The 26365-nt window shown below is 42.6% G+C and overlaps 2 protein-coding genes across 2 annotated transcripts in view; one reads left to right on the top strand and one right to left on the bottom strand.

Annotated features, from left to right (window-relative positions):
* The window catches only part of GCH1 (GTP cyclohydrolase 1), a 31227-nt gene extending 18363 nt beyond the window's left edge, over positions 1-12864 (top strand). The window contains exons 2-6 of the mRNA XM_061559359.1: positions 874-983; positions 2147-2202; positions 2392-2423; positions 3025-3109; positions 4138-12864. Coding sequence (XP_061415343.1) covers positions 874-983; positions 2147-2202; positions 2392-2423; positions 3025-3109; positions 4138-4264 — 410 coding nt within the window. The 3' untranslated portion in view covers positions 4265-12864. The remainder of the gene's footprint in view (positions 1-873; positions 984-2146; positions 2203-2391; positions 2424-3024; positions 3110-4137) is intronic.
* Positions 12865-17910: 5046 nt separating this feature from the next.
* Positions 17911-26365, bottom strand: part of LOC133347248 (protein Smaug homolog 1-like) — a 60399-nt gene continuing 51944 nt past the window's right edge. Inside the window, 2 exon segments of the mRNA XM_061559358.1 lie at positions 17911-18402; positions 20243-20326. Coding sequence (XP_061415342.1) covers positions 18374-18402; positions 20243-20326 — 113 coding nt within the window. The 3' untranslated portion in view covers positions 17911-18373.

Raw genomic sequence — 26365 nt, 5'->3', positions numbered from 1 at the left:
TCACTCACCGGCGTCTCCATGGATCCCACATCCGTGGAACGTGAGCGCGTGCGTCACTCACTCGCTCACGCCGGCAGGCTGCGCTGATATAATCTCTGACGATAACGATTACGGTCGATGACGATCGCGATGTTGCATCGCGACAAATCCTCCCCCCCTCCCCAGCTTAGTTTATTACGCGCCAGTCCACCCGCACACAAAAGTTGAAAAGGATAAATATAGGACTCGGGCATTAATGCCCCAGGATAGAACTGGAGTGCAGATGAAGTCGGGTGAATGCGAGTCACCCCCATCGTCATTATCAGCCACTGTCAATCATCTGCTAGATAACGGAAATAATCACGATCCATCAAGGCCTTGCGATGCAACATTCCATGCAGTATCTGCACATGAGCTGATGTTAATCTCTCTCTCTCTGCAGTGGGTGGGCGACAGCCATTATCCCTTGTCGTGACATGTCTTGCCTCAGCTCACTTTTCTTGTTAGTCAACCTACTCAAACGGGCCCGCCCTCACAGTCGGGCATATTTACGGAATACACCACGCCGCCGTTGACCCTGGCCATTGACCGAGCAACCCAACGTTCCTACCAGCTTCCTCCGCAGGAATGTGTTTTAGCGGGCCATGACCGCAGCATCAGTGGCACGTGGTAGCAACTGCCACTTGCCCCGAGCCTTTCCGTCGGGGTGCTGATTTGATTTTGGCATTGATAATAGAGTACCGCGTTGCTGGGCAGTTGTGAATGATGATGCACGCCTAGGCGCCCTTTAAACACTGCCAGTTAGCAGATGTATCTTAAACTTCTTTCGCACCATACGTAGCCGACCATCATCCAAGAAGCTAAATTGTCTTTGGTTTTCCTCCCTGCTCGCAGACATCCTGAACGACGCGATCTTCAATGAGGACCACGACGAGATGGTGATCGTCAAGGACATTGACATGTTCTCCATGTGTGAGCATCACATGGTGCCCTTTGTTGGCAAGGTATGCTCCGCGCTGCTTGTCACTGGCTCGGTTTTACGCATTCACCAATTTCCAAGCTCTTTACGGAGTGACTTGGCGCATCATGTCTTCGGGGTTGATAAAATCACTTTGTAGAAGGTTCAGCACAATTTTTCTCTCAAGAGCCTGCTTGCTGACGTAGAAATACGGAGTTTGTACTTTTGATTCAAGGCTGCCAAGAGAGATGAACGCTCATTTGAGTTGATGTCTACTTTGATATAATACAGGGGCTTTTATTTTTGGTTAGATCGCATAAATATTAACGTGTCGCTAAACCTGCCACCACACGAGATTAGTAAGGTTTGTCACGTAAATAAAACATGCCAATTCGTTACTAGTTCAGCACACGCGGTGTGTTGGAGAGTCAATATCGTGGGTATGTTTTGTTTAAGGGGTAAACCTTACTAATTGGCTGTGTCGGGTGGTGGTGGGTTTAATGACACATTTATATTTAGGCGATCTAACCCAAAAAAACCTCTATTATGCATATTGGTCGCAAAAGACGTGTTTAAAAAACTTTGACCTTTGACCCCTATTCTTGGTCGTCTAACTATACTTGTTTAGTGCTTTCCAGTAACATGTGTGGGTGCTAATGTGCAACACCAGTGATGGTTATCTAATTTTATTTAGGTGATTTCGAAAACGTTTTGGTTTAGCCATATTTGTTTGTTGTAGTACAGAGTTAGACTGATAACTTTAATCTAAATTGTCTTATGGTTGTTATTGTTTGACTTGCATCCCACTGGGTTTTTTGCACACAGCATTGATATACGGTGCTTTTTATGGAAGACTTTGCTGGTTTTTCCTGGATTTTTTTGTTTGCCCGTAGTCACTTTAAGATGTTTCTTGTTCATGTTTTTGTTTGTTGCGGTTGCACCCGATTCAAGAGCTGAATGGCTCACAGGGCTATACCAAATAAATGAAACTGAATCTGAACCCGTGCTGGGTCTCCCCTATGTCGACTCAGCCTCAAATGGGTACCTGGTGCGGTGGGCAAACATCAGCACTGGGGAGACAAAGGCGGCCGGGCGTGGTGCTGACCAACCACCGCCTCGCGTTCCGTGCCGGCCTTCATAGGTGCTCGCCAACAGCACTTGCCCCAACAGTCTGTTGAGGCGATATATTTTTGTCTTGGGTGTGTACAGGTGCACATTGGATACCTGCCCAACAAAAAGGTGGTGGGACTCAGCAAGCTGGCCAGGTGAGCAGTGGTGGAAACTGCGGGTCGTTGTAATCTGGCAGTGCACACACAAGCTAAAAGCACACCTCGTTGCTGATAAAGAACAACAAAACGGGCAGTCCTTTTGTTTGCAAAAAAGCACGAGCACGGCTTAGGTTACATTATGTGACTGGGTATTTATAAACTCGTCTATTTTTGTGTTTTTTTCAGGATCGTTGAAATGTTCAGCAGGAGGCTCCAAGGTAAGAACTAAACAACGTTGTTAATATTGAGAAGAAAATAAGCTGTATTATTAATAATTCATCATAACCAGTAACGACTATCTAGACAAACTGAAAACTAGAAATGAAAGTACAACCAATGGGAGTGGAACGATGAAATTGGAACACGCACGATAAATCTATGAGTTTCAGCTGCATGAGACGAAAGGCATCGGTCGACATTGAGCTGTCTTCATCCAGCAGCTGATAGAGAATAGAATTGTAAAGAATAAATTACACACATGTATCTATATACACATGTATTGTATATAATATCAGAACCCAACCTGCACTGACAAGCATGGTGCAGTGTGGTCTTCATCCATCAGCGGATTGGCATAGGGTTATACACCATACTAATTGTATATACAACTGATAAATGGGCACTCTATGGCATGAGTACACAAAACAGCTGGGAGCCATTCGTGGCCATCAAATAGAGTAGATCGGTTTTGAGTGGCGGTATCTACTGCTATGTTCCCGACTCCCTCTCCACGTGGTCCATCACAAATGGCGACCCCCCCCCCCCCCCCTCCAAGACCTATGTGATTTTGTAACTTCTCTTCTTTGCCACCGCCACCAGTACAAGAGCGGCTGACCAAGCAAATTGCTGTGGCCGTGACGGAGGCACTGCAGCCTGCAGGTGTCGGCGTGGTCATCGAAGCCACGTGAGTTGCACGACAAACGGTGTCCGTGGCATACAATGGTCACTCAAGCCCGGTTTAAGCTACCCAATTACTGGAGGCCCAAAGCGGGACACATGGTCAGCTGGCAGCCCTGCCATCCCATTCAGCCCTGCCTACTGTGACATAGCCACACCAACATTAAAGCGCAAACTCCACAATCGCGTGTCTGGCATTGTCCCCGTCAGCTGCTAATGGGCCCCATCTGCATCCTCTGCCAACCCCACCCACTACTCGAGTAGCTCTGCCCGTACCTTTGAACAAAAACCCGACCTCGTGCTTGGGCAATGTGCACATTGCTCTCTTGCACAATAGATGCGTTCTGAATTTAAAAAAAAGAGGTTTTGGGACTTTTTTTTTTAGAAAGCAGGCAATCGGTGACCCGTAAACAGCATGGTTTACCGTAATAGGAAGTCTTGTCTGTCTGCATCGAGTTCTTTTTTTTAAGTTGAAGTTCGATCAGATTCCCACGAGATGACTCATGGCCTATACGTTACTTTTCAGAGCAGTGAGTCATCACTCTCTCAGTTCTTGTATTTTTGTTGCGTTTCTGGCACAAATAAGCAAACAAGTGGTTTCTATCTATGGGACCTTTTTGCCAGTATCCAAAACGATGAAAAACAAGGATAGGTTTTACCCTTTCTGGCAATAAAACGGGTGTTAAGATGTTCAAAAGCAAAATATAGATGCCATTTTCAAGGAAATCAAGTCTGCATTAACCACACGTACGTGTGGTAAAACTTGCAAACAAACGTGCTCTACCAAATTGTCAATTGCACACTAAAACTCAATTGCGTCGTCGAAGTGAAAAAGACAAAAATAATTAACTCGTCTCCCTCTTGGTTGGGGCTGTACCTATCTGTGCTGTCAGCTCTAAACCAGTGGCAAGATATTCCACATTTCGTGATTAGGAATATAAATACATACATTTTTGTTTAAATGCAGGTGAGAGTGTAGACTAACCCCCCTCTCTCTCTCCACCGCTCTGGGTCCTGCTACTTGCGCACGAGCAGCCACATGTGCATGCTGATGCGCGGCGTGCAGAAGATGAACAGCAAAACGCTGACGAGCACCATGTTGGGTGTCTTCCGGGAGGATCCCAAGACCCGAGAAGAGTTCCTGTCGCTCATCCGACACTGAGTGAGCAAAGCGAGTTCGTGGGCACGCCGCTGGCCTGCGGACCGCAACAATTGCGGAGCACGCGACCACCGGTGATAGCAGCAACAACAACAACTCTTCCTTCCCAGACCCCCCTGAGAGCCTTCAACAATCAACCCCATCCTGGGTAGCTGCTGCCACTGCACAAGCTTGTGCCGCTACATCTACACCTGTAGGGTTATCGTGCGGTGACAGACTGGAGCATTCTTTGTTAAGGACAAAGTTGTACCATTGGAACCTCATTTGCCAGTAAAAATATGATAATTGTTTGTTTACCCTTCTATCTGGCAACAAAACAGGGTAAAAAAACTATTATCATACTCTGATGGTGCATTGTCTTTGAGTTGTGCGCCTTTTGGCGTCATCTGGTCCAACCCATGTGAGACTAGGCTCTAAGGAAAGCTGTCTCGGGTGTGGACCAATCAACTTCAAGGACAGTGCACATTATCAGAGTTATGTTTGTTGTTTGCATTATGACTGCAGGTATTGTGGTCTATGTAAACATGACTCCTTGTAAAAACAAGGTGTCAGTTTTGTTGCCAGATAGAAGGGTAAAAAACCAATTTTGACAAAGTTGTAATTCATGGAAACAAAATCTGAAATTCTTGTAGGTTGCTAGAACAAGGGGGATGGGTGGTACGTTGTTTTTACCAACCCATGAATCAGGCCTCTGGAGATTCACAAAGGTAGCTATAATTGGAAATGGAATAAACAAATATAAGTGAGCAGAGCCTCAGCCATATTTGCAATGTAGTCAAATGTCAGTCAAAGGGATTGTAATGTTGTGATAATATCCGAGACAAGAAAACTCAGGTCGAGAAAATGTGATACCACAAGCATCTAAATCCAAAATGTACAGATATCTACTAAAATATATTTCATATGTTCTTGACGCATATTTACTCCAAATACAATTGAATCATATCCTGAGATTAAGTGCAATTGGAGCAAAAAGAAAACTTGTAAAAAAATATGTATATTCATGCATAGCTCTTATAATTTAATGTGTATGGTCTAAACTGTGTTTTTCAACAAAGCTAACGTTTGTTTGGTGCTCAGAGCTTCACGCATCTTTGATCACTCACTGGTTTCTCGCTAAGAAAATTACGCTACTGGAAGCCATTTTCTTCCCATGAATTCAAACCTTTGGTTTGGCAACATGGCCGACGGACGTGGCAACACAATGAGTGGATGGCAACAGAGTCCAAATATAAATTGTGTCATGAACACAGACAGTGGGGCAGTGTTTATCCAATCCTCCTGGCCTTGCTGCATTGGCTAGTAAATTATGTGCAAACAAGAAACACTAGCTGCTGCTGCTGCCGCCCAGAATTCATACCCATTTTTATGATCGCTTTTGTGCATTTAATTGTGAAAACCTTTTAAGGTCAATACTCGCCACTGGTTTATAAATGGGTGGAGTAGATGGGTGGTGTTTGGCAAGTTCTTTGTTATCCAAGCGTGACCTTTTATTATACTGCTATTATAAAACCCAGCCAGTCATCAATGGCGCAAGCAGCGTTCTCCACTCCGGGTTAATGCTGACATCTTGAGGATAAGCCCCAAGTCTTATTACAAAAATGTCAGTGACGAAAGTTGACGCAGTTTATAAGATATCGTACGATGTACATGATGCTGAACTTAACGGCTGTTTTAATATCAGGGTTATACTTACGGTACGTAAAATAAAAATACACAAAAGTCCTCTGTGATTATATGGAGGACACATTTGGGTATCATTCGAGTTTTCATGCTGTTTACAATAAAAGCATGTTTTATTCACGATTACTTATCCACAACATCGTGGGTATCATGAAGATACAATAATTGTCTGGGAGACATATCACCGAGTGTGATATGATGGACTCAACCCTTCTTGTTCACTCACAACATTCATAATTATCACTATTACAATTGTAAGGTCTTCTCATTATCTGTTGTCATAACACATTGTTTTAAGTATTATTTGTATTTACCACACGTTTTCAGTTTGTGGGAAAAGCATATATGTGGATTAACTTTCTTTTGCTTTATGGTGACGGCTTATGAGATGGCTGCATAGAAGAGGAATTTTATTTTGCAGTACTGATTTTATTACGTAATTTATAGAACCTGAGAGATTACACAGGCAGCAGACTTCAGTGAAGATGCAACATACGCCTCTATGTCACTGCCTGGGTGATATATCATTTGAGTGTGATGCAATAGGCTATGGGATGCTACTTGAATATCAGCCTGGTATCTCGTATACCATTGAAAGCTACTACTAATGTCGATGGGAAACTGGGGATGGGTCCCAATGTGTCAAGCACAGGTTTCTAAGCTACGATTAAAATAAAATCGCAGCAGAAAAAGATGTCCACTTGTTCACGCAGAGATATCTCAATATATGTGTGCATCACAGTCAAATACCTAGTTTCCACGTGATAGATTAAAGCAAGCTGGCCTGACTTGGCAATATTACTCAAGTTATCTTGTGAGTTGGGTCTTTCCCAGAAATACCGCTGGGTAACAGGTCAAACCGCATTGCGGCCAAAATAAAATGTAACTTTTAAATGAACGTATTGCCTCTTCACCTGAATTCTGATGGAGGGAATTCAGCCCCTTCCGTGAAAAGAAAGCGGCCAGGAAAATTGAGGCTGCAGCGAGAATTAGGAATAAAAACGACTGATTGATCCAGGAAACCCACACCGAGTCCATTTACTATTTTTCAGGAGGGTCCTGCTTTGGGTTTTAAATTTTTTTTGCATGTTTTCAGCCGATTTTACAAATGTGTGTACGTATGCGAGGAATCAGGAGAACCCGGAGAAAAAAACGCATGCGGGGGGGGGGGGGCAACACTCCCATGCAATTAGGACAGACGATATAAGACAGGCGATATTCGTCTGTACCTTGTGGTACTGCATTCCCCCTTGCACGCCAGGGTACGTCACCCGAACACCCAACTCGTGCTGGGTAACGCGGAAGTTCGAATTCGATTTCGAGTTTTCATGGCTCGCGGAAAACTGGGTAAAGGGGTCTCCCTCAAGTGAATAAAAGCGCGGTTGCTCATCTCCGTTAGCTGCCATAAGCCTGTGGCTAAAACTCCACATTCCCATGGCGGGGATGAGTCTAACTGTTGGGTCAACCGTTGTTATGCAGTGGTGCGCGTATATAAACATACACGCACCACTGCATAACTGCACACACCATGCATGTACGTTTACAAATGCAGTTGTTTATGTATGTACATCATATTTTACTGATGAGTTTATATTTATATTTTTATACACATTGCATATTTTGTACATACTATACGTACACATTTCCCGAACACTGCAGCAAACAACAATTGTAGAGCCCACAGAAGAGACATTACTCTCACCAACTCATGACCATGCTTATGGAAATGCCATATGCTCCCTTCGTGCCTCCTGTACTGTATCTGTAGTTTAGCGGTTTCGATTGATTCAGGGGTTTCTGCCAAAGTTGCCCAACCATTTGTTAAAAAAAAACATTTTGGCAATTGATGAAATTACTCAAATGGGACCTATGCACAGCAATCGTCGGCCCTCCTATTTGCATAACTTTGATGTCCCAAAGTCACTCTTGCAAATGATACGTTGCTCGTGTCTTGAGGTCTCACCTGGTTTTAATAAAATTAATTTCAACCACAATCCTTCGTGTAAAATGTAGCGCTCACACTTGGGGTTGTCCATGTTTTGTGATATTTAATGGTGCTGCGTATAATACTTCCGCGTGTGTGTTGTGCCAGAGTGAAATGGGAGGAGTACATATTGGGGTTTAGGGTATGAATGTAACCCAAAATGGAAATATAACTGAAATTTGTATTGGGAAATCGTGAATTCAAATCTACAATGAGAAACCGATCACAACAAAAGAACGAGTGCAGGATGGCAAACAAATAGATTTTACAACACACAAACATTTGAACTGCATATAAAAAAAAAAAACTCTCTACCTTTTTCTAAACCACTAGTTCAGAAGAACTGTTTGGTGGAATTTTTGGTCCTAGGCCATCAACTTGATACATTGAGAGAAAACATGAGACAAACCAGTCCCACACTCAATTTATTTCAGTTGGTTCAAGAAAAAAATAATCACAATGCAGTTTTTTTGAACTGGTGGTTTTGCATAAGTCTTTGTATAAAGCTTTTGTACATCTGTGTGTGTGTTGTTAAATCTTCATAGGACAACAGTGTAGAATTGTGAAACGTAACAATTCAGTGAATTGCTTTCCAAAACGCAAGTATTTTAATTTGTATGTAAATATATATTCGGTGTTGTAATTGTATAAGTTTACATTTCGAAGCATTTGTACATGTGTATATTAAATATATGTCTATTATACTGTATGTAAAGTGGTTTACATTTAGGAAATAGCATCAAGTTTTGCCTTGCATTTGACTTATTTGATTTAAGGCAAACGTACAGAAATGGATGTTTAACATTGTTTTTAAATGTATTGCTACAGGTAATTTCTATTACACGACAAGCGAGGATCCTGTCGTGGTCTCGATATCCAGTTGCTTTGCATCAACAGACTTCAACTTGTGATGTGCGCATCTTCAATGCAACCCGGTTTCAAAATTCCGCGCAACATATGATGACCAAAGGAAGTTCCTGCAGCACAAAGTGAAACATGCATCCTGTGCAGAATACCTTATGGCAGTAAAGCAAGCCGCTTGCTCAGTCATGGAATAACCCAGATATAACACAATGGGCTATCACTTTTTTTTTATTTAGAATACATCCTACAGAACCATCAGAACTGCACTTGCTTCAGTTGCACAAATGAGACTGTCCACATATATTGTTTGAGCTTGCCTTGGACGAATTCGTTGCAAAAGTGAACTTTTTCTGATATAACCTGATAAATCGTGTAAGCTCCGATTAGCAAGATTGGCAAAGTACGGTGGGAAATAAGTTCAGCATCCATGCTGGTTATCATGAGAAACTGGGATATAAACCCATCATTTCAGCAGTCAGCGATTTTACTCCAGACATCGAAAGAGTATAGAGTCCCACATGTCGCCCCAGCCAACTGTCCTCTCTCAATTTGGCGTCAGCCTCAGTCGTAACGCGAGAAAGTGATCACAACAAAAGTTGGTGCAGCGGACTCATGGCAAAGCCCTCTCAATATAAAGGGACAACAGGGCCTTCTGGTCTTAAATCCAGTCGGTACTGTTATGATCAAATGCTGTTCGTCAACGTTAACTGGAGTTCATGCTTAAACGCACCAAGGACAAGTTAGACCATTACCAGCTTCCTCAGCCAGGCGTAGAAACATCAGAATTACTCTCACGATTTGCTCATGTCTTACACGATCGAGAGGGGAGAATGACAACTACAGTTCTTGCTGTGCAGATGTACGAGCACATTTGTCAGCGGATGGGTTGGCGAGGGAATTATTGCGTAACGAATGAAAGTCCTGGCCAGGGGAAGATATTCTGCCCTACGACACCGTGCACGTGTACGAAGAGACACAACGGTCACAGAATCTATATATATAAAATCGTGCATGTCTGTCTGTCCGTCTGTGTGTGTGTGTGTGGATTTCGGACCATACGCACTTTCATTGGACGGCGGTTGCCCCTGGCAACAGATAGCGACGCGTTCGCCGCTTTCATTGAACCTGGCAACGGCTAGCCACGCCTTCGCCAAGGGCTGCAGTTTCATTGGACGGCGGTTGCCCCTGCCAACGGCTAGCCACGCCTTCGCCACTTTCATAGGCTCCGTAAATAATTAAATAATAGCCATTACACAGTGTTGTTGGAGCGCTGAGGGGGGGGGAAAGCACGCCACCCGTACCCTGCCTCTGCCGGGTGGACAATTTAGGCGAGGCCGCAGGCTCTGCACGCTACTAGGCCTCGACACCCACCACGCCACTCTGAGGTAAATTCATCAAAGTTTATCCTACTCTTCACTCCACCCCCACCACAATGTGTGCAATTAATATTACTTTTAAACCCAACGCGCCAACAATCGATTACTTAAATGTTCACTGTACAAATAGTCATTAAGCTGGGTCAGCGTACTGCCAGTCTATCATGTAGACTGTAGCCTGATTATTAAGCTCGGTGAGCGTACTGCCACTCTATCATGTACACTCTAGCCTGCTTATGAAGCTGACTGCGTGTACTGGCAGTCTATAATGTGGACTGTAGCCTGGTTATTATAATCGATTCTTTATATGTTCTTTGTACAAATAGTCATTAAGCTGGTTGAGCGACCCCAGTTCGATTCCAACTCACGCCCACCACCGCTGACGATTATTTGAAACGGACCTGGCCCTCCCCTAGGTCCACTCAGCCTCAAACGCGTAACTGCTGTCGTGTGTGAACATCGTCACTGGGGAGACAAAGGCGGCCGGGCATCGTGGATCCAAGTCCCGGGCGAAGCCGGGTCTTTTGTGTATGTGTGTATATGTTTATGTGTATCTCTGTGTGTCTGTATGTATGTGTGTATGTATGTGTATGTGTTTGTGTGTGTGTGTATGTATGTGGGTTTTTTTCTGTCTTTATGTGTATGTCTGCGTGTCTATATGTATGTGTGTATGTACGTGTATGCATGTGCTTGGGTGTATGTATGTGTGTCTATGTATGTGTGTGTATGTATTTCTGTGTATGTATGTGTGTGTATGTATGTGTGTTATGTGTCTGTCTGTGTGTCTGCATGTATGTGTGTGTGTATTGTGTATGTGTTTGTATGAGTTTGTGTCTTTACGCTCGCATTACACAAATGTGTTGCAGGTCTAAGGCGTTCCTTGCGCAGCTTTGCCGCTTTATTATTTCAGTCGTTTACTGCCGTACGCACCATGAAAGTCGTGTGTGTCTGCGGCAAGCGCGTGTATGTGTACCTATGGACGCGCGCGCGTGTGTTGTGTAGGGGGAACGGTAGTGTAGTGCTTAGCGTGCTGCCTGTGTCTGTGTGTGTGTGTCTGTGTGTGTGTGTCTGTGTGTGTGTCTGTGTGTGTGCGTGTGTGGTGTGTGGGGAGCGGTAGTGTAGTGGTTAGCGTGCTGTCTGTGTGTGTGTGTGTCTCTGTCTGTGTGTGTCTGCGTGTGTCTGTGTGTCTGTGTGTGTGTCTGTGCGTGTGTGGTGTGTGAGGAGCGGTGGGTGTAGTGCTTAACGCTACGCTGCGCTACCAACCCGGCGAACCCAGTTCCATTCCCGCTCACGGCCACCACCGGTGACGATTATTTGAACCTCCCCTAGGTCGACTCTGCCTCAAACGAGTAACTGCTGTAGCGTATTAACATCGCCACTGGGGAGACAAAGGCGGCCGGCCGTGGTGGATACAAGTCCCGGGCGAAGCCGGGTAGTACAGCTAGTTAACTATAAAGTGACGGCGTCTCTCTGATTGAATGAGCAAGGCGGTGGCTCGTCTCTGTTGGTAGCCCTGAACCAAGTGGGAAATGCTGTTCTGTTTTGATGGAGTGTAACAGTTGAACCACTGTGTGCGTCCCGAGGCTTCAACGGAGCAGTGTAGTTGGACTTAAGAGCCTCAGTGGATGATCTGTGTTGTAACCCGGTTAGTACCGACTCCAGTTCTTGCAACACTCAGTGTCCTCGGGTCTTATAGTGAAGGTATGTGCAATTTGCATTGTGCAATTACCACATGATATGTCGGCACAATTCAAGTGGCCGGTAGCTAAAAGATGTATCTGAATAAGTACACTATTTCTACATGTTTGCTTTGATACTTTAAGTAAAACAAATCCAATGCCGTAAGGGAGGTGTGGATAAAAGTAAAAACCTGGAGCCGAGCATCGCGTATAGTTAAGCAAATAGTCAACATTACGTATGAAATAGCTTGATAGAGGGTATTATCCACGGGCCAGGTACAACACCTGAAACCCAGGGAGTCTGCAACCAAAACAACAAGAAGCATGTTGTTTGAATTTGGTAAAGAAAAAAACCCTCAATATTACAAAAGCTGCAGTGCGTGTGAATTCGAGACGGCGGTCCTTAAAAAGAGCCGCATGCGTACGTTGAACTTCTTTCGCACCGTACGTAGCCAACCATGCTTATCGGAGATGCGGCCCCGACTCCTGCCTTGAAAGCCCCCCCCCACCCCCTATGCTAACACGCGCTTGTGTGGTTATCACGCAACAGACGAGAGCTCACATCAGGAGCAAACAGCTGACGGGGGCTGATGTTGTGGTCACAATGTTGCTCGGCAGGTCGGGCACACGACGCAGCGTTGTTCTCTGGATGTTGACGACCGTGCACTCGTCACAGATGTGCTGCAACATCATTCGTGCTTTGCACATTTTTTGTGTTCAGTTTGTTGGCCTTTCCCTCGCACCTCCGATGAGCACGGTTGGCTAGGTACGGTGCGAAAGAAGTTCAACACACGTGCGCTACATTTACTTTTCCCATGTTGTACGCTTGTACCGTGGCGACGGCTCCGTGTAGTTGTTTCATGTCAAGAAATATACAATGTTGCGGGGCAGATATTTCATTCCCGATTTGGTGTCTGAAACTGCTAAACGCCAGTGGCCTTACCTTTTACAGCTATACGTCGTCGGAAGAGTCTGCATTTAATAGCTTTGCGAATAAATGTTTGAACGTGGAACATTTTTCGGTGTACTTACCTTTGTGAGCGAACTCCAGCTGGATGCACAAGGGCATTTAAGGCAACCGTTACCAAGACACTTGGCATGGACAGTGTTTAACACCAATTCCTTACGTTCCTGGTGCTGAAATGCATCCATAAGAAAAGCCACTCAGACGGAGGACTTGTTTTCAGGAGCGGACGGCATCGGTTTTATTGATTTAAATATATTTTCACCCAATCAATGCAGTGTTTTCACACAAAACAAATGGGATACCCGACCACCCGGAAAATACCAACATGCGCGAGAAGGCAACACTATCCCGACACAGATGGACAGAGATTGCAATGAGTCAACGTGCTGCACTGCCTTTTCTTGGCTTGCCTTGGTATCGGACATCGACGAACACGGGGGGGAGGGAGGGAGTTTCACAACATTTATGCGACCCATCAACCATCGCCTCCACAGGGCTGAATGACAACAGGCATGCGCCACCACTGTCCAGCGGTGAACCTGCGTGGATTTATTACAAACGGTCATTTGCCTAACAAGTCGTTCATTAAAGCCCGGTGGAAAATCCTAAAGGGGAACAATTCTGAAAAACTGTGAGACTTGGTGCACCATCAGGTGAAAGGTCAAGGTGCGGCCCTGCAATTGCTCGTCACGACACCCCTCGAGGGAATGTGGCCTCATCTTTTACGCTGGCCAGACGTCTTGGAAGATATGGGATTACCCACACTTTACCCCACCTGCCAATCGACAGTGATGCACCCAACTTAAATTTACGGAGGATAGAGGCGGCAAGGAGGTTGGGGATCCAATAAATAGGTTTCAATTGCCCCCGCTGGGAGAACGAACCGGAATTACCAGACAGAATCAGAATCTTTATTTATCCTGGAGAAATCCGATGAGCAATGAAGCTCTTTTTCCACAGGTGTCCAAACGAGTGCGCGCAAGCCACTGCACTTCGGCAGAATCCCAACGCAACACTGGCAGCTCAGACAAAAAAAATCACGCAAACAAAGACGCACTTTACAATGTGTATTTCCGCTTGTATTTGTATAGCAAACTCCGATTAACACAAATACGAAAGTGGAGTCACTATACGTATTCCCTCATCAGAAGAAAATGCAAAGGCAACGCCAGGAAGTTTCATAACCAATCTGTTATCTCTAAAAGTTACATTTGGAGAAAAAAAATCAGCATGCCTGCAGCTTATCCAGCGATATATAAAAAAAACAAATCTTAGTGTCTGAAAGATATAGCAATTTTTTAAGTATTTTTCATATGGCACAACAAAAAGGTACATAAATATGAACACTATGCCCAAGGCATACACCGTAGATCAAGTTTGTGAAAACAGCAGAGTTAACAGCACAGGGGCAGACTTAAGATTGTGGAAGTTGGTACATGGAGTGTGCTGGTTTTAAACGTTACTAAACTCGAGGTGTCCCATCATCTTACACGGTTGGGATAGAAAAATAATCTCAGTTTAGGAAGTGCTAATCATAGTTCTGGTTAAATGGTGAACGGAATGGCAGCTTCAATTATGACCACGGGAACATCACCTCGACTCTCCGTGTCCATGCCCCTTGCAGAACTCCAGATCTGCCACCGAGCTAGCGTACTTCCATTTTAAATGGGATGTTCGTACCGTTGACGTAACAAATATCTCCATGAAGCCAATGCACTTGAATCACACAAGTAGGTTCTACTTTACCATCGTGTGCGTGTTAATTCCAAGCGCTAAAACAATTTACTTTTTTTTACGCTACCGTGAGACAATTTGTATGCATGTCTGTCCCTTCATAAACAGCAATGGATGCCCTTGCATTGATTTTCTTTGTTTTTTAAGCCAATGCAATATTGTGCCAAGGTCACTGATAAGGTTACAGAGTGAAAAAAACACAACATTGATTACATGGATACAAAAGCCGGGGCATTTTGTTTTAGATCATGCCTCTCAAATTAAATGTTTACGTTAACGCTTCAGTCATCACTGCTCCTATAGTTGCCTTCTAGGAAAAGGGGAAAACAAACCTATGGCAGACGTAAGTCAAATGTTTGGCAAATGATACATTATAGTAATTCAAAATATTAAATGTCATCGTTTAGGGTCATTGAAAAAATTACAACATAATTTTCGAAAGGAGAAATGTAAAACAAAGTTGTTTTTATGTTGACAATGACTCAGCACAAAATGGCCAACTCTTGTGAGTGCTGCTGTTTAATAAGTCTATTTAAAGTCCACTTAACAGTGGATGTCATGCTTTGGTAACTAAAACCATCTGAAGTACTTGGTGGGCTATGTCTATAACATACTTTTGCCAAGTTCTGCCACTCAAAATTCTTCAAGTCCAGAAGAGCAAGGCGCGAATACTTAAACCCACCAACAATGAGCGAAACTGTTTTTCAAATTCAATTAAACATGTTTTGCCATTAAACCCAACAGAACTTCCATCAACAACGCAAGACCAATGTGATGCCATTTTGTCCCACAGAGATCCATGTACAGCAAACTTGCAAATAAAGAATAACCAAAAAAATAAGCATTGCATTATACCAAAAACAAGCAAGCACACGCGTTGTTTATAATGTATATATATATGTAAAAAATAATAACAATTAGGAGTCACGGGGCATCTTATGCCAGACCCGGTCAAGCTCCTTTTGCAGCTTCAGCACCGCTCGGGTGCAAACTGTGAAACCAAATATATTTAAAAAATAACGCTCCAATCATCTTCTTGGTTCTTTCGGTAAAGTCACGTAGAAGGGAAGTAATAAAATAATAAAAATAAAACATAATAAAATAATTCTCACGACATTTCGGCCACAACGCAAGCAGCCATCCTCAGGTGAAGACGCTGTCTCCCCGACAGACCTGGTCTTCACGTCGTGAATTATTTCATTTGATACCTACTTGACTTTACCTAAAGAACCAAATAGTAAATTTCGATTTAAAGCTTTCGTGACTGCAGGGATTCATCTTCTTGGTTCTTTCGGTAAAGTCACATAGAAGGGAAATATTTTTTATTTAATTAAATTTTTATTATTTTATTATTTCCCTTCTACGTGACTTTACCGAAAGAACCAAGAAGATGAATCCCTGCAGTCACGAAAGCTTTAAATCGAAATATAATAAAATACAATTCTCACGACGTTTCGGCCACAATGCAAGCAGCCGAAACGTCGTGAGAATTGTATTTCATTGTTTTATTTATTATTATTTTATTACTTCCCTTCTACGTGACTTTACCGAAAGAACCAAGAGATGAATCCCTGCAGTCACGAAAGCTTTAAATCGAAATTTAACGCTCTAATCAGTGAAGGGCAGTAGATTCGAGTAGATGAAGACCCCAAATTGTGTGGATTTATAGAGCTTACACAAGTCAAGCAGGGCAACGTCAGATATATATAGCTTTCTAATTAGCCATGCAGCTTCTGTGCATGTGTTTAACTGCCACTCACGTGTACCTTTTCTTTCAAATATATAATTTGTGGTACTATTGCTAACTTGTGAATATGTATTGTTGAGTGGGAAGAACAAGTGTGCCACTTAACACCGGGGTTGAGTGTCCATTGTAAGACCACTCAAGTGTTAACAATGTCTATAACTATATTACGAGAATTACGGCAAAGCAAAGAATGGTGGGAATTAGACATCGTTCAAAGCAACACAATTTTTTAAACTCATCCAAAATAAAACTTCTCGACAGATTGCATTGAGTGGTGCTTTTAAGTGGGACTGCAATATCATCTCCACATCCAATTGTGGATCATACTCGGGAGGTTCTTGAAATAACACATTTTGCCAAGTTGACAGTCTTATCGTTCGATTGCGTAACTTGTCTCGCGGCTTCAGAGCAAACGATGACAAGTGATTAAGATTGACTTTTTACAAAATGTGCGAGCTTCCCTCCCACCCACGTAAGGTAAAGAACCAACGTTTATAACTACGTTACAATCTACGTTATAACTACGTTATAAACGTCATCTCTCTATCCAGTTGTTGTCAATAAACGATAGACAACATCTGGTTTGTAATCCTGTATTTACAAATGGTAGCTCCCAGAGCCGCAATAAGTTCAATCAAGTGACTTTCCAATGTTTTACAGTGGTTCTTTGTGTAAAGTCATCCGTGAATGCCTCGAGACCATTGACTCATTATCCTTTAGATTATGATGCAACCTTGGGCGAGAGTCCAAAATTTGCAATGTTGGTTCTGTGGTCTGACATACAGATACAACAATCACTCCCAAATCACGGACATATTCAACGTGAAAACAGACCAGATTCGATGCAACTCAATCGATTTAGGATGGTGTGAAAAAAAAAACAAGGTTAATCCCTTGTAGAGAGCACTGGGAGAGATGTTCACAGCCACTACCCAACCACGACTCTATCCTTAATGATGTTGCCTCCCTAGGAATGAATGCCACTCCTTAGCAGCAACGTTGCGTTATCCTTTCGGGAACCAGTTCTGTGCAGTCAATGATGCAAAAACGGCTCTACACGAAGCAATTGCCTCGTAAGCCTTCCAAATACAGCTAGTCCTGAACCCCACGGCCATTGTTGTACAACACTGCTAGGCCACCACTCATAGCAATACGAGCACCTCTTAATGGAAAGTGTGCTGCTATCGTATTTGTATTTTTGCTATTAAGCACAATTCCCTCCGTTGAGTGCATATTGACACGCAATGTCGGCTTAGTCTCACACACACATCACATCCGTAGAGATCAAAACTATTTCCAATAGCATCAGTGTGCATAGATTAAAATCGCTCGTGAACACTGGCACATACAGAGATGGTAGCCTCCACTAAATCTCCTCTACAACAGCGGAATGCTCCGAAGCCCATTGCCAACACCTGTGGTTCTGCAAAGGTTGACACCTGCGCCAATAGGTATAGGCAATGCCCACGGAGGTGATTTTGTTTTTTGTAGGTCTCAACTTGCCAACAACCTCTACTAGTGTATTTCAATTATATTCATTTCTTATGTAAGAAAAATAGACTTTAAGTGGCGAATCAAGCACGTGACGCCAAGCAGATTAAACTACGGCAACAGCAACGTCAAGGAAATATTTATTTTGGCGTCAGGAGCTCATCTTTGCTCCCTGGCCAGGCACTTTTCAGCAGAACCAATAAAAATACTCAGAAGCTCCATCAAGACGTATACCTAAGCTAACATGTATGGTAACAGTGAAATATTTGCAACAAGTAGGGCCCCTTTTATGATATTTTCTGAATTCATACCAACCCAGTAAAACCATATTGTTACATTTATACTTCAACAAAGAGTATAAAGTTTAGAAAATGGTGTGTGTAAAAAAAGAAAGGTAAGTAATGCTTCTGCATATTTATTTTTTGGCACTGCTCATTGCAAATTTTCAAATCTATATATAAAACTCAGACAAAAAAATGTGTTTAAAAGCCCATATTCAGGCCATGAGTTTGTGATGGGAGGTTATTGAAGTCGAGCGATGTAATGAGGCTGCTGCCGGGCACAGAAAACAGCCAACACCACTCCATCTAGATCGTCGATGTTCTTTCCATTCCGTCTGCAACAGAGAATTGGTCAACATGTTACATGGATGGACAGGGCGACAATGGTAAGGGTGCGCTTACAAGGGAAGGCTGAAAGATACCCCCCACCCAGTGACACCCTCAGCATTATCTTGTAAAGAAAAAGCAAATGACCAATGCAAGATCTCATGTATAATTTCAAGAAGGCAATATAGCACGTCCCCGAATACAATTGCATTTTTTGGAGGATCTGCTGAAACTAAAATGGGGGGGGGGGAATATTGCACTCCCAAAGCTCAAATAATAGTAACGGATGTAAAGCAATGCTGACTTGTTGCGAGGTGCATCTCCACACAGCACAGAAACGTCACAATCTAAAAAAAATAGCTACATTAGGTCTTCGTGGAAATCATGGGGTTATGGAAAAAATAAGTGGGTACATCAGGGAACCTTTGATGTTTACTGCCGGCCGAGTCGCGCTTGAAGAAGAGCCTCTTAGCTCACTCGGCTTTACCCGGCAAAAACTTGTGATTCTGATTCTTACCCCTGAAACAGCTCAATAGTGATGAGAAACTCTATCTCAGGAGGTATCAACTTATTAATAAAAAAAAACATGAATAAACTTAACTTTAATTTGTTTTAATCGACATGAACCAGTACGTATTTGTATAATACGTAAGTATACAGCTCTCACTTGGGCTTTAGAGATGTAAAAACATGACTGAATAATAAATTAATTTCTCAGAAAATCACGGTCAAGGGCAACAGATTACTGACATCCCGCTTGACCGATGACCTTCCAGACGATCACGCCCCCTGTCTCGTTATTACCAACACCCTTTAAACGACCAATACGGAAGGGAATAACAGGATATAATGATGCGCTTGCAACACGGCATCCAATAACACGTAACTATGACCAGACAAGATGCCTTCTCAAATGCAACAAAAGTTGCGCAAGGACTATCAACATGTGTTCCTGCCAACAGTGAGCCAAACACAATAAGCGACAATGTAACTATAGACAGGGTGGTTCTGTATCAACAACCACTCGGATAAAGACCGAATGCAAGCTGCTGTCCTGATTGGTGGTTGATAGGGCTGGTTTAGATGAAATTACAATGAGTATCCTAAGAGTCAGCACTTCCATCACTGAGCCAGTTTTGAAGAGCTGACAGTTTTGACTTCTATAAAACACAATATTTCCTGTACAAAATTATTTAAGATTTTAAATTGGACATTGAGACGGAAATTTATAGGAGGATATGTTACGCCAAGATCATGACCAAAATTCCAAATATTAAAACTAACATATTTTCTGGGTCTTTCGGTAAAGTCACGTATATAGGTTCAAAGAAAATAACAAAATAACAAAAAACTACGACGTTTCGATCGCAACACAAGCGGTCATCACCTATTTGGTTCAATGACCCTATCCGCATCAACAGCAAAAGAGTCAGGATGAAGTGTAGCATTACAACAGGGGATATCATAGAAATACTTCTTATGTCACATCAATATGGTTATTATTCACCATGAGGGGGGGGGGTCTCAATCATATGCTCTCAAACAAGTGTTTACAGCATGTAAATAATGCTTACATTTGTTTTTAAGAAATTCCAAATTAAAGAAACTAAATAACAATTTTGTTTTATATGACGCATTATTTTGTGGTTTCATTAATGACTAATTTGAGACCATCAACTCAGCACTATCACTTGAACACATGCTTTAATCACGTGGCTGAACAAACACAGCTTAGAACCCATGTGGCACCAACTCAGTGGTCAGACATACCCCCACCCCCCTCCAGCTCCCACAATGCAGTATGTAAGGGGAGTAGACAGCTTCCATCTCCAAATTTGCAATATCCACCTTCAAGGGCATGCTCCGTCATGCTCCGGCACAGCGACTCCAGCCTCGTATTTATCTCCGGCTCTGTCACCAGAACTTGAAACTCTGTTCCAAAACAAGAAAACATGTGTAAAAAAACGAACTCCGTGCAAAATCAAACAACTAACAGGGGACAATAACATCAGAACGTGCAAACCAGGTCATTGTTCAGTTGACCTTGAACCTTTGCCGCCCACAGGCTGTGACTGGCCAACATATGGAGGGTGGGACTCATTGCAGTGCTGTATACCGCTCTAAAGCTACATGGCTAGCAGACGATGCGAGCCATGTTGCTTCAGAAGAAGTGACAGCACCTGGAGCTACTAAATGCGGTCTACCAATAAAGTGTCAAAATATACGTCTGCAATAGTGATTTAGGAGGGGAGGTTGGTGGTTCATTCAAAGATTTCTGTGTACGTGAGACCACACCAACGCAGAGCAGTGCAATGGCAGTGGAGATATAAGGTTGTTGTCCTTTGTAGGGACTTTAAGCGTCATCTACCAGTATACTCTTTGTTTTTTCGGTAAAGTCACGTAGGTAATAAATTAAATGAAAAAACAACTAAATTAAATCACGACGTTTCGGAGGCAACACAAGCTTCCCTCTTCAGGTATGAATCCTTGAGGTCACGAAAACTTCAAATCTAGAATCTACCAGTATGCACAATTTTTCTCAAACTGGAGTTCAGGTTTTCTACAGCAGGACTCTCAAATAAAGGACATTCACGTTTATTATGTTAGTTGTCAACCCCAAAACATTTTCTTCGCATCACATTATCTTTTCTGGCAAATGCTGCCGCCCCCTCCCCTTCAACCACCAACCTCAAGAGATCACTGACATGAGAACGGCCTACACTTTCCACTGTCCAGGTAACATACATTTCCCACTCCTTCTTTCGTAAAGGCTGACATAGATGCAGAGCAACTACAATTTCACATTCAGGTGTTACAAGCCAGATAACCGCTTAAGGGGCAGCGGAGTGCATCGCTGTAATGTCTCCCATCGTATTCTTGGATCAGGCATTGCGTCGTTATTTGTTGTATGGTCTTGCTCTGGATGACCGCAGTCGCACATTGCAGAGTTGTTAATCTTCCATTTCATAATACACTTTTTGGGTTAGATCGCGTTATTTATAAATGTGTCATAACCCTCCACCACCCGACTCAGCCAATTAGTAAAAAAAGTGTCACGTTGACAAAAGACAAATAGTTCACTACTTTAGCCCACCGGTGTGTTGAAGAGTGAAACCACAAGATTTACAGTTTTTGAGTACGACGTTTCGCTGGTAATTGCATCCAGCATCATCGGGCAATTCGCCAGAATGGTGAGGCTCTGCTCTTGCTCCCGGTCTTAAATAGAGCAGCAGCAGGGTGACGTCATCATTTAACTCATCATTTGTGCATTAGGTATCCACCTCTGCCATGGTTTGTGCGGTTGCCATTTAGGGTGGACCATAAATGGAAGGAACCGGAGAGGAGGACCTAGCAGAGCATGGCTTGACGACATAAAAAATTGGGCCCAGGCAGATTTGAACTCCTCGAATATATTGGCACAAGACGAGAGGAAAGTGGAAACAAATAACACAATGTGTAGTGGACACCAACGGGCTATCTGCCCTTGGGTCGTGATGATGATCTCATGTTCCAACACCTGAAAAGTGTATGACTTAAAATGGCAAAGAAAAAATAACTAAGAACCAAAGATCGTAGGAAAAACAAAAAGGCAGTGTTTTTTTGGTTCTTTAGACTCAGCTGAAGCAATCAATGACTCAATGCGATGGGACAATAAAATACATTACATCGGTAGATAACTTGCTCTTCTGTGTCACTGCGTCATTCATGCAGGTACTCGGCACATGGCCCGAATAATTTCCACTGCGTCCCCATTAAATCTCCTTGCATTTTCCCATGTGCTTGTGAAACGCTCAATGAGAGCCAAAGCAACGAACGTCACGTAGCCCGGGCATGGACACACAGATGACTCAGTTGTTTCCAGCAGGTGCAAACAGTAAACTCAATTAGGGAATCGAATAATTGTACTTGCAAAGGTCACCCTGAAAAAGTCAACTAATAAGATTATCCAGTGGGGTGGGGCTGGATGGCTCAGAGATCAGAGCACTGCGTTGGCACCTCTGAGACCCTGGGTTTGAATCCACACTGCCGTACGTCATTAAATTGCGTTAAGTGACACGAGATGATGGTCTCAGCCCGATCACCAATGACGGCACAAAAAATACCATCTTAAATTTGGTATTTCATTTCATTCAATTATAATTCAGATTTGCGGCTTAAATATTTCTAATTTGATTGACTTTTTTGCAGGGAATATAAATGGAGCATTGAAGTGACCTCAGAAGTAGATCTGTGGCATCATCTTCAAGGGCTATTCTCTGACATGGGGTGATTTTTAAGGTAAGTGAAAAATATGGAAATGTCTTCATTCCATGACATGATGCCAATAACACAATTGGAATTTCATTGGGGGTAAAAAAGCAAAAAAAGATTAGAAATCACGTCTTCTCCAGCGAGTATTTTTTCGATCTTCAATTGCACCAGTCAATCGAATAAAATAAAATGTGTTAACACAATGTTTTATTTATATATATTCATATGAGGTAATTCATCTGGAATACCATTTTCTGCCCAGTTCGAGATGGTTATTCATCAATGAAATGAACAAATGCATAATTGCAAGTAATCATCTTCATACATATAAAAATATCACAATATATTTCATTGCAAATATCAACGTATAATTATAGTCCTATGTATCAATGTGTTGATTCAGCAACTAAAATCTATTCTTACACACAATGCTTGCAAATTGTGCTGTATACAACACATATATACATATATTTCATGAACTCATGCAAATAGTATGCAAACAGCTTTCTATAAAGCGTTGCATTACAAGCACACATCAACACAGCCAGCAATAACAATGCTTGCCCATATCATAGCAAGGAAATGAAATGTCTGGCGATTGATGTGATACCTTTTATGTCTACAGTTCATGAAAACATCATGATGTTGTTATTTCCATTAAATGAAACCGAAGGGCGATACAATTTTTCATGCACTGCACTATGAACTGGGCCACCAGTGCGATTATAGGACATGGCTAATATTAGTGGCAGGTGATATCTGAACATATCCATCAACCAATCAGCAATGGCCAGTGTGGTGAAGTATGATCAAACAAACACACATTACCTACATGGCATGGAGCGGGCCTTCATCTAGCAGTGGACTGACTATGGGCTTAAAAGCTAACAATAAAACATAAAAACGTATGTCCCTTTCTCCATTTATTTTAGGTGGAAAGTCATTGCCAATCACACCACTAGATATTTTTTAATCAGAATTTTACATTTTCTGCCAAAAATCCTTGGAGCTGCCTTTTTCGCCATATCATGATGTATTAGGCCTTACGTCTTTATCAACACTACCAATGTTGTTGATGCAACCACACAGCACATATTGCTTTTCCTTCGGCCAGATACCCACAACTGTTGCGGTCAATATCCATCCTCCCAAACTATACTCTTCCAATATCCTATCATCTGGCCCTGTCCACCAACCTCTGGCGACTCCACTCCAAAGGCTCTCTTCTTCATTGATTTATCCTCTTCAAACATAACAGTCACTTTTACATGAAACTTAATTAGTTACAGTTCCACTACAATCTTTGTCTAAAAATCCATGCCTACCAATTGATGAGTAAATGCTCATTAAGATGCCGCCGATAACGCCTTAACATATAGAGGACCACAGAGCTATGGGGGTTAAATTTGGCACCGAATCATGGCACGGGCTGCCTTTTCCTGCTTGTCTTTGGTTCCTCGTGCCTCTTGAGTTGTTTTCTCTCTTCGAGAGTGAGCGAATACTGTGCAGCGTGTTATAAGTAACATTTATTATTATTACCAATCTTAGCTAGCAAGCTTCTGGGTCAGAAAAAAACGATCCTACCAACAAGAAAGCTACAACTAAAGCATAGCTTTCCTATTTATGCTGAACATGCATCCTATATGTAAGTATAAAGTCAATAAGAAAACTCAGCCACTGATCATACAAACTATAGAGCAACGTTAAGTATGAACTTTGTTAACTTTTGAATAGGCAAATGTCTGAAGTAATGGGGAAAAAAATAAGGATAGCGAGTTGGAATGTCTTCATTTCCCAGACAGGTCTGAAACCTGCCTTGTGAGAGAAGGCATGGCGGATTTGGGAGACATTTATTCAACTTATAATGGGTTCAGGGGATTTCCTCTACTGCTGGTTTAACTCGCCACCTTTGACAGAAATGCACATGACGAGGTGCACATCGGATGGTACATTGCTTTCCGGACTGTCGACTATACTATTCAAACCGTCAGGAACTTTAAGTTGTACCTTCTGACACATATCATTCAGTCTTGTATTCTATAACAGAAAGGCATCCAGACAAGCAGCCTCTGGCCCGAGTTCTGCTGCATGCAGAAGGTGAGCGAGAACAAATAAAATCACGCACGTAGAGCATCCATTTTTTTCCGCTTGCAGTTACTAGCTAGTTAGGATAACCTCGCAAAATTGACAATTGTTTAAAATATTGATGTTCATTATTCATACACTTAATTCTCAGAACCATGTTGGGTCAGCTAAGGGCGGTAACTCGGTTGAAACAAAATTCAACAAGGGGTACAGTACCCAAAAAAAGGTTGCGAACCAATAGTACGTACAATTACAGTCTGTTCTCCTATAACACGTGCGTTCCTAACGCGAATTGGATATAACGTAGTAATAGGTTTTTACCCTTTCAACTGGTACAAAAAAATGACACCTTTATACAAGGCATCATGTTTCCAATAACCACAACACAAGCAGTCAAAATGCAAACAAAAAGAAACAACTCTGATGATGATAATGATATGCACTGTCCTTGAAGTTGATTGGTTCACACCCGAGACAGCCTTTCTTAGAGCCTAGTCTCCATTGGTGTTGGACTAGATGACGCCAAAAGGCGTACAACTCAAAGACAGCACACTATCAGAGTATTGAGAGCTCGGGGTAAGCATTTGCACTATGAGACCTCCTTTACCAGTGGCAAAATATAGTAATAGGTTTTTACCCTTTCAACTGGTACAAAAAACTGACACCTTTATACAAGGCATATAACGTGATTGAGTGAACAGAATAACGACGGGTGAGCAGGAATAAGCGGTTGTGCGGCTGCCTTGGCGTGCCATCACACAAGGCGGGATGCTGCTGGATGCTTCTAGATGCTCCTATGCTCGCCAGTCTTTGTTCAGCCTGCATACGCATCTCAAGTGTTATCGCGGACTGTGCTTTATACCCTCTATGAAATATTCTTTATTATAACGAGATTTTTCCATCACGCGGTGTTCTTCAGGAATGCAACTAGAGCGTTACAGGAAACCAGAATGTACATTTTCTGTTCTGAGGATGAAATGAGCCCATCCTTAGCCTGAAACCAAACTACCAGAGAAATTCCACGCATGTTATTCACATTTTAATGTCGGGGTTCACAATAGCAACCTTTTTACCCTGCAGGATACAGAATAGCTACATTGAGTCAAAGGTAGCCTGTTGATACAAAGCTGAAAAATAATATATTCTAAGGTTTTCAGTAAAGTCACGTAGGTAAAAAAATTAAAATTAATAAAAGTAAAATAAAAATCACGACGTTTCGGAGGCAACACAAGCTTCCGTCTTCAGGTGATTTTTTATTTTTATTTTACTTTTATTAATTTTAATTTTTTACCTACGTGACTTTACCGAAAACCTTAGAATATGAATCCTTGCAGTCACGAAAGCTTCAAATCTAGGACCGAAAAGTAATATTTCCCAACCATCATCGCAACCATGCCACCCGGCGCATTAGTCGCAGATAAAAGGGGAAACCCTATTTTCAATCTCAAAGCTGCTGAATACTGGCTGTATCTGGATGCTAACTCTGTATACTTGATGTACCCAGCAAAAATATGCACAGATGAGTCCGCAATCTACTTGAAGGCAGTACATTCCGTTCACTTCATAGCTCCCTGGGTGTTGCCATTTTCAAGCAATTATAATGACACTTGAGCCCCTGACCGTGACACCTTTATT

The sequence above is a fragment of the Lethenteron reissneri genome, chromosome 25 (assembly GCF_015708825.2).
Source record: "Lethenteron reissneri isolate LAM-NWPU_2019-01 chromosome 25, ASM1570882v1, whole genome shotgun sequence".
Lineage (NCBI taxonomy): Eukaryota > Metazoa > Chordata > Hyperoartia > Petromyzontiformes > Petromyzontidae > Lethenteron > Lethenteron reissneri.
The sequence above is the reverse complement of the archived record's forward strand: the minus strand, read 5'-3'. Positions and strand labels throughout refer to the sequence as shown.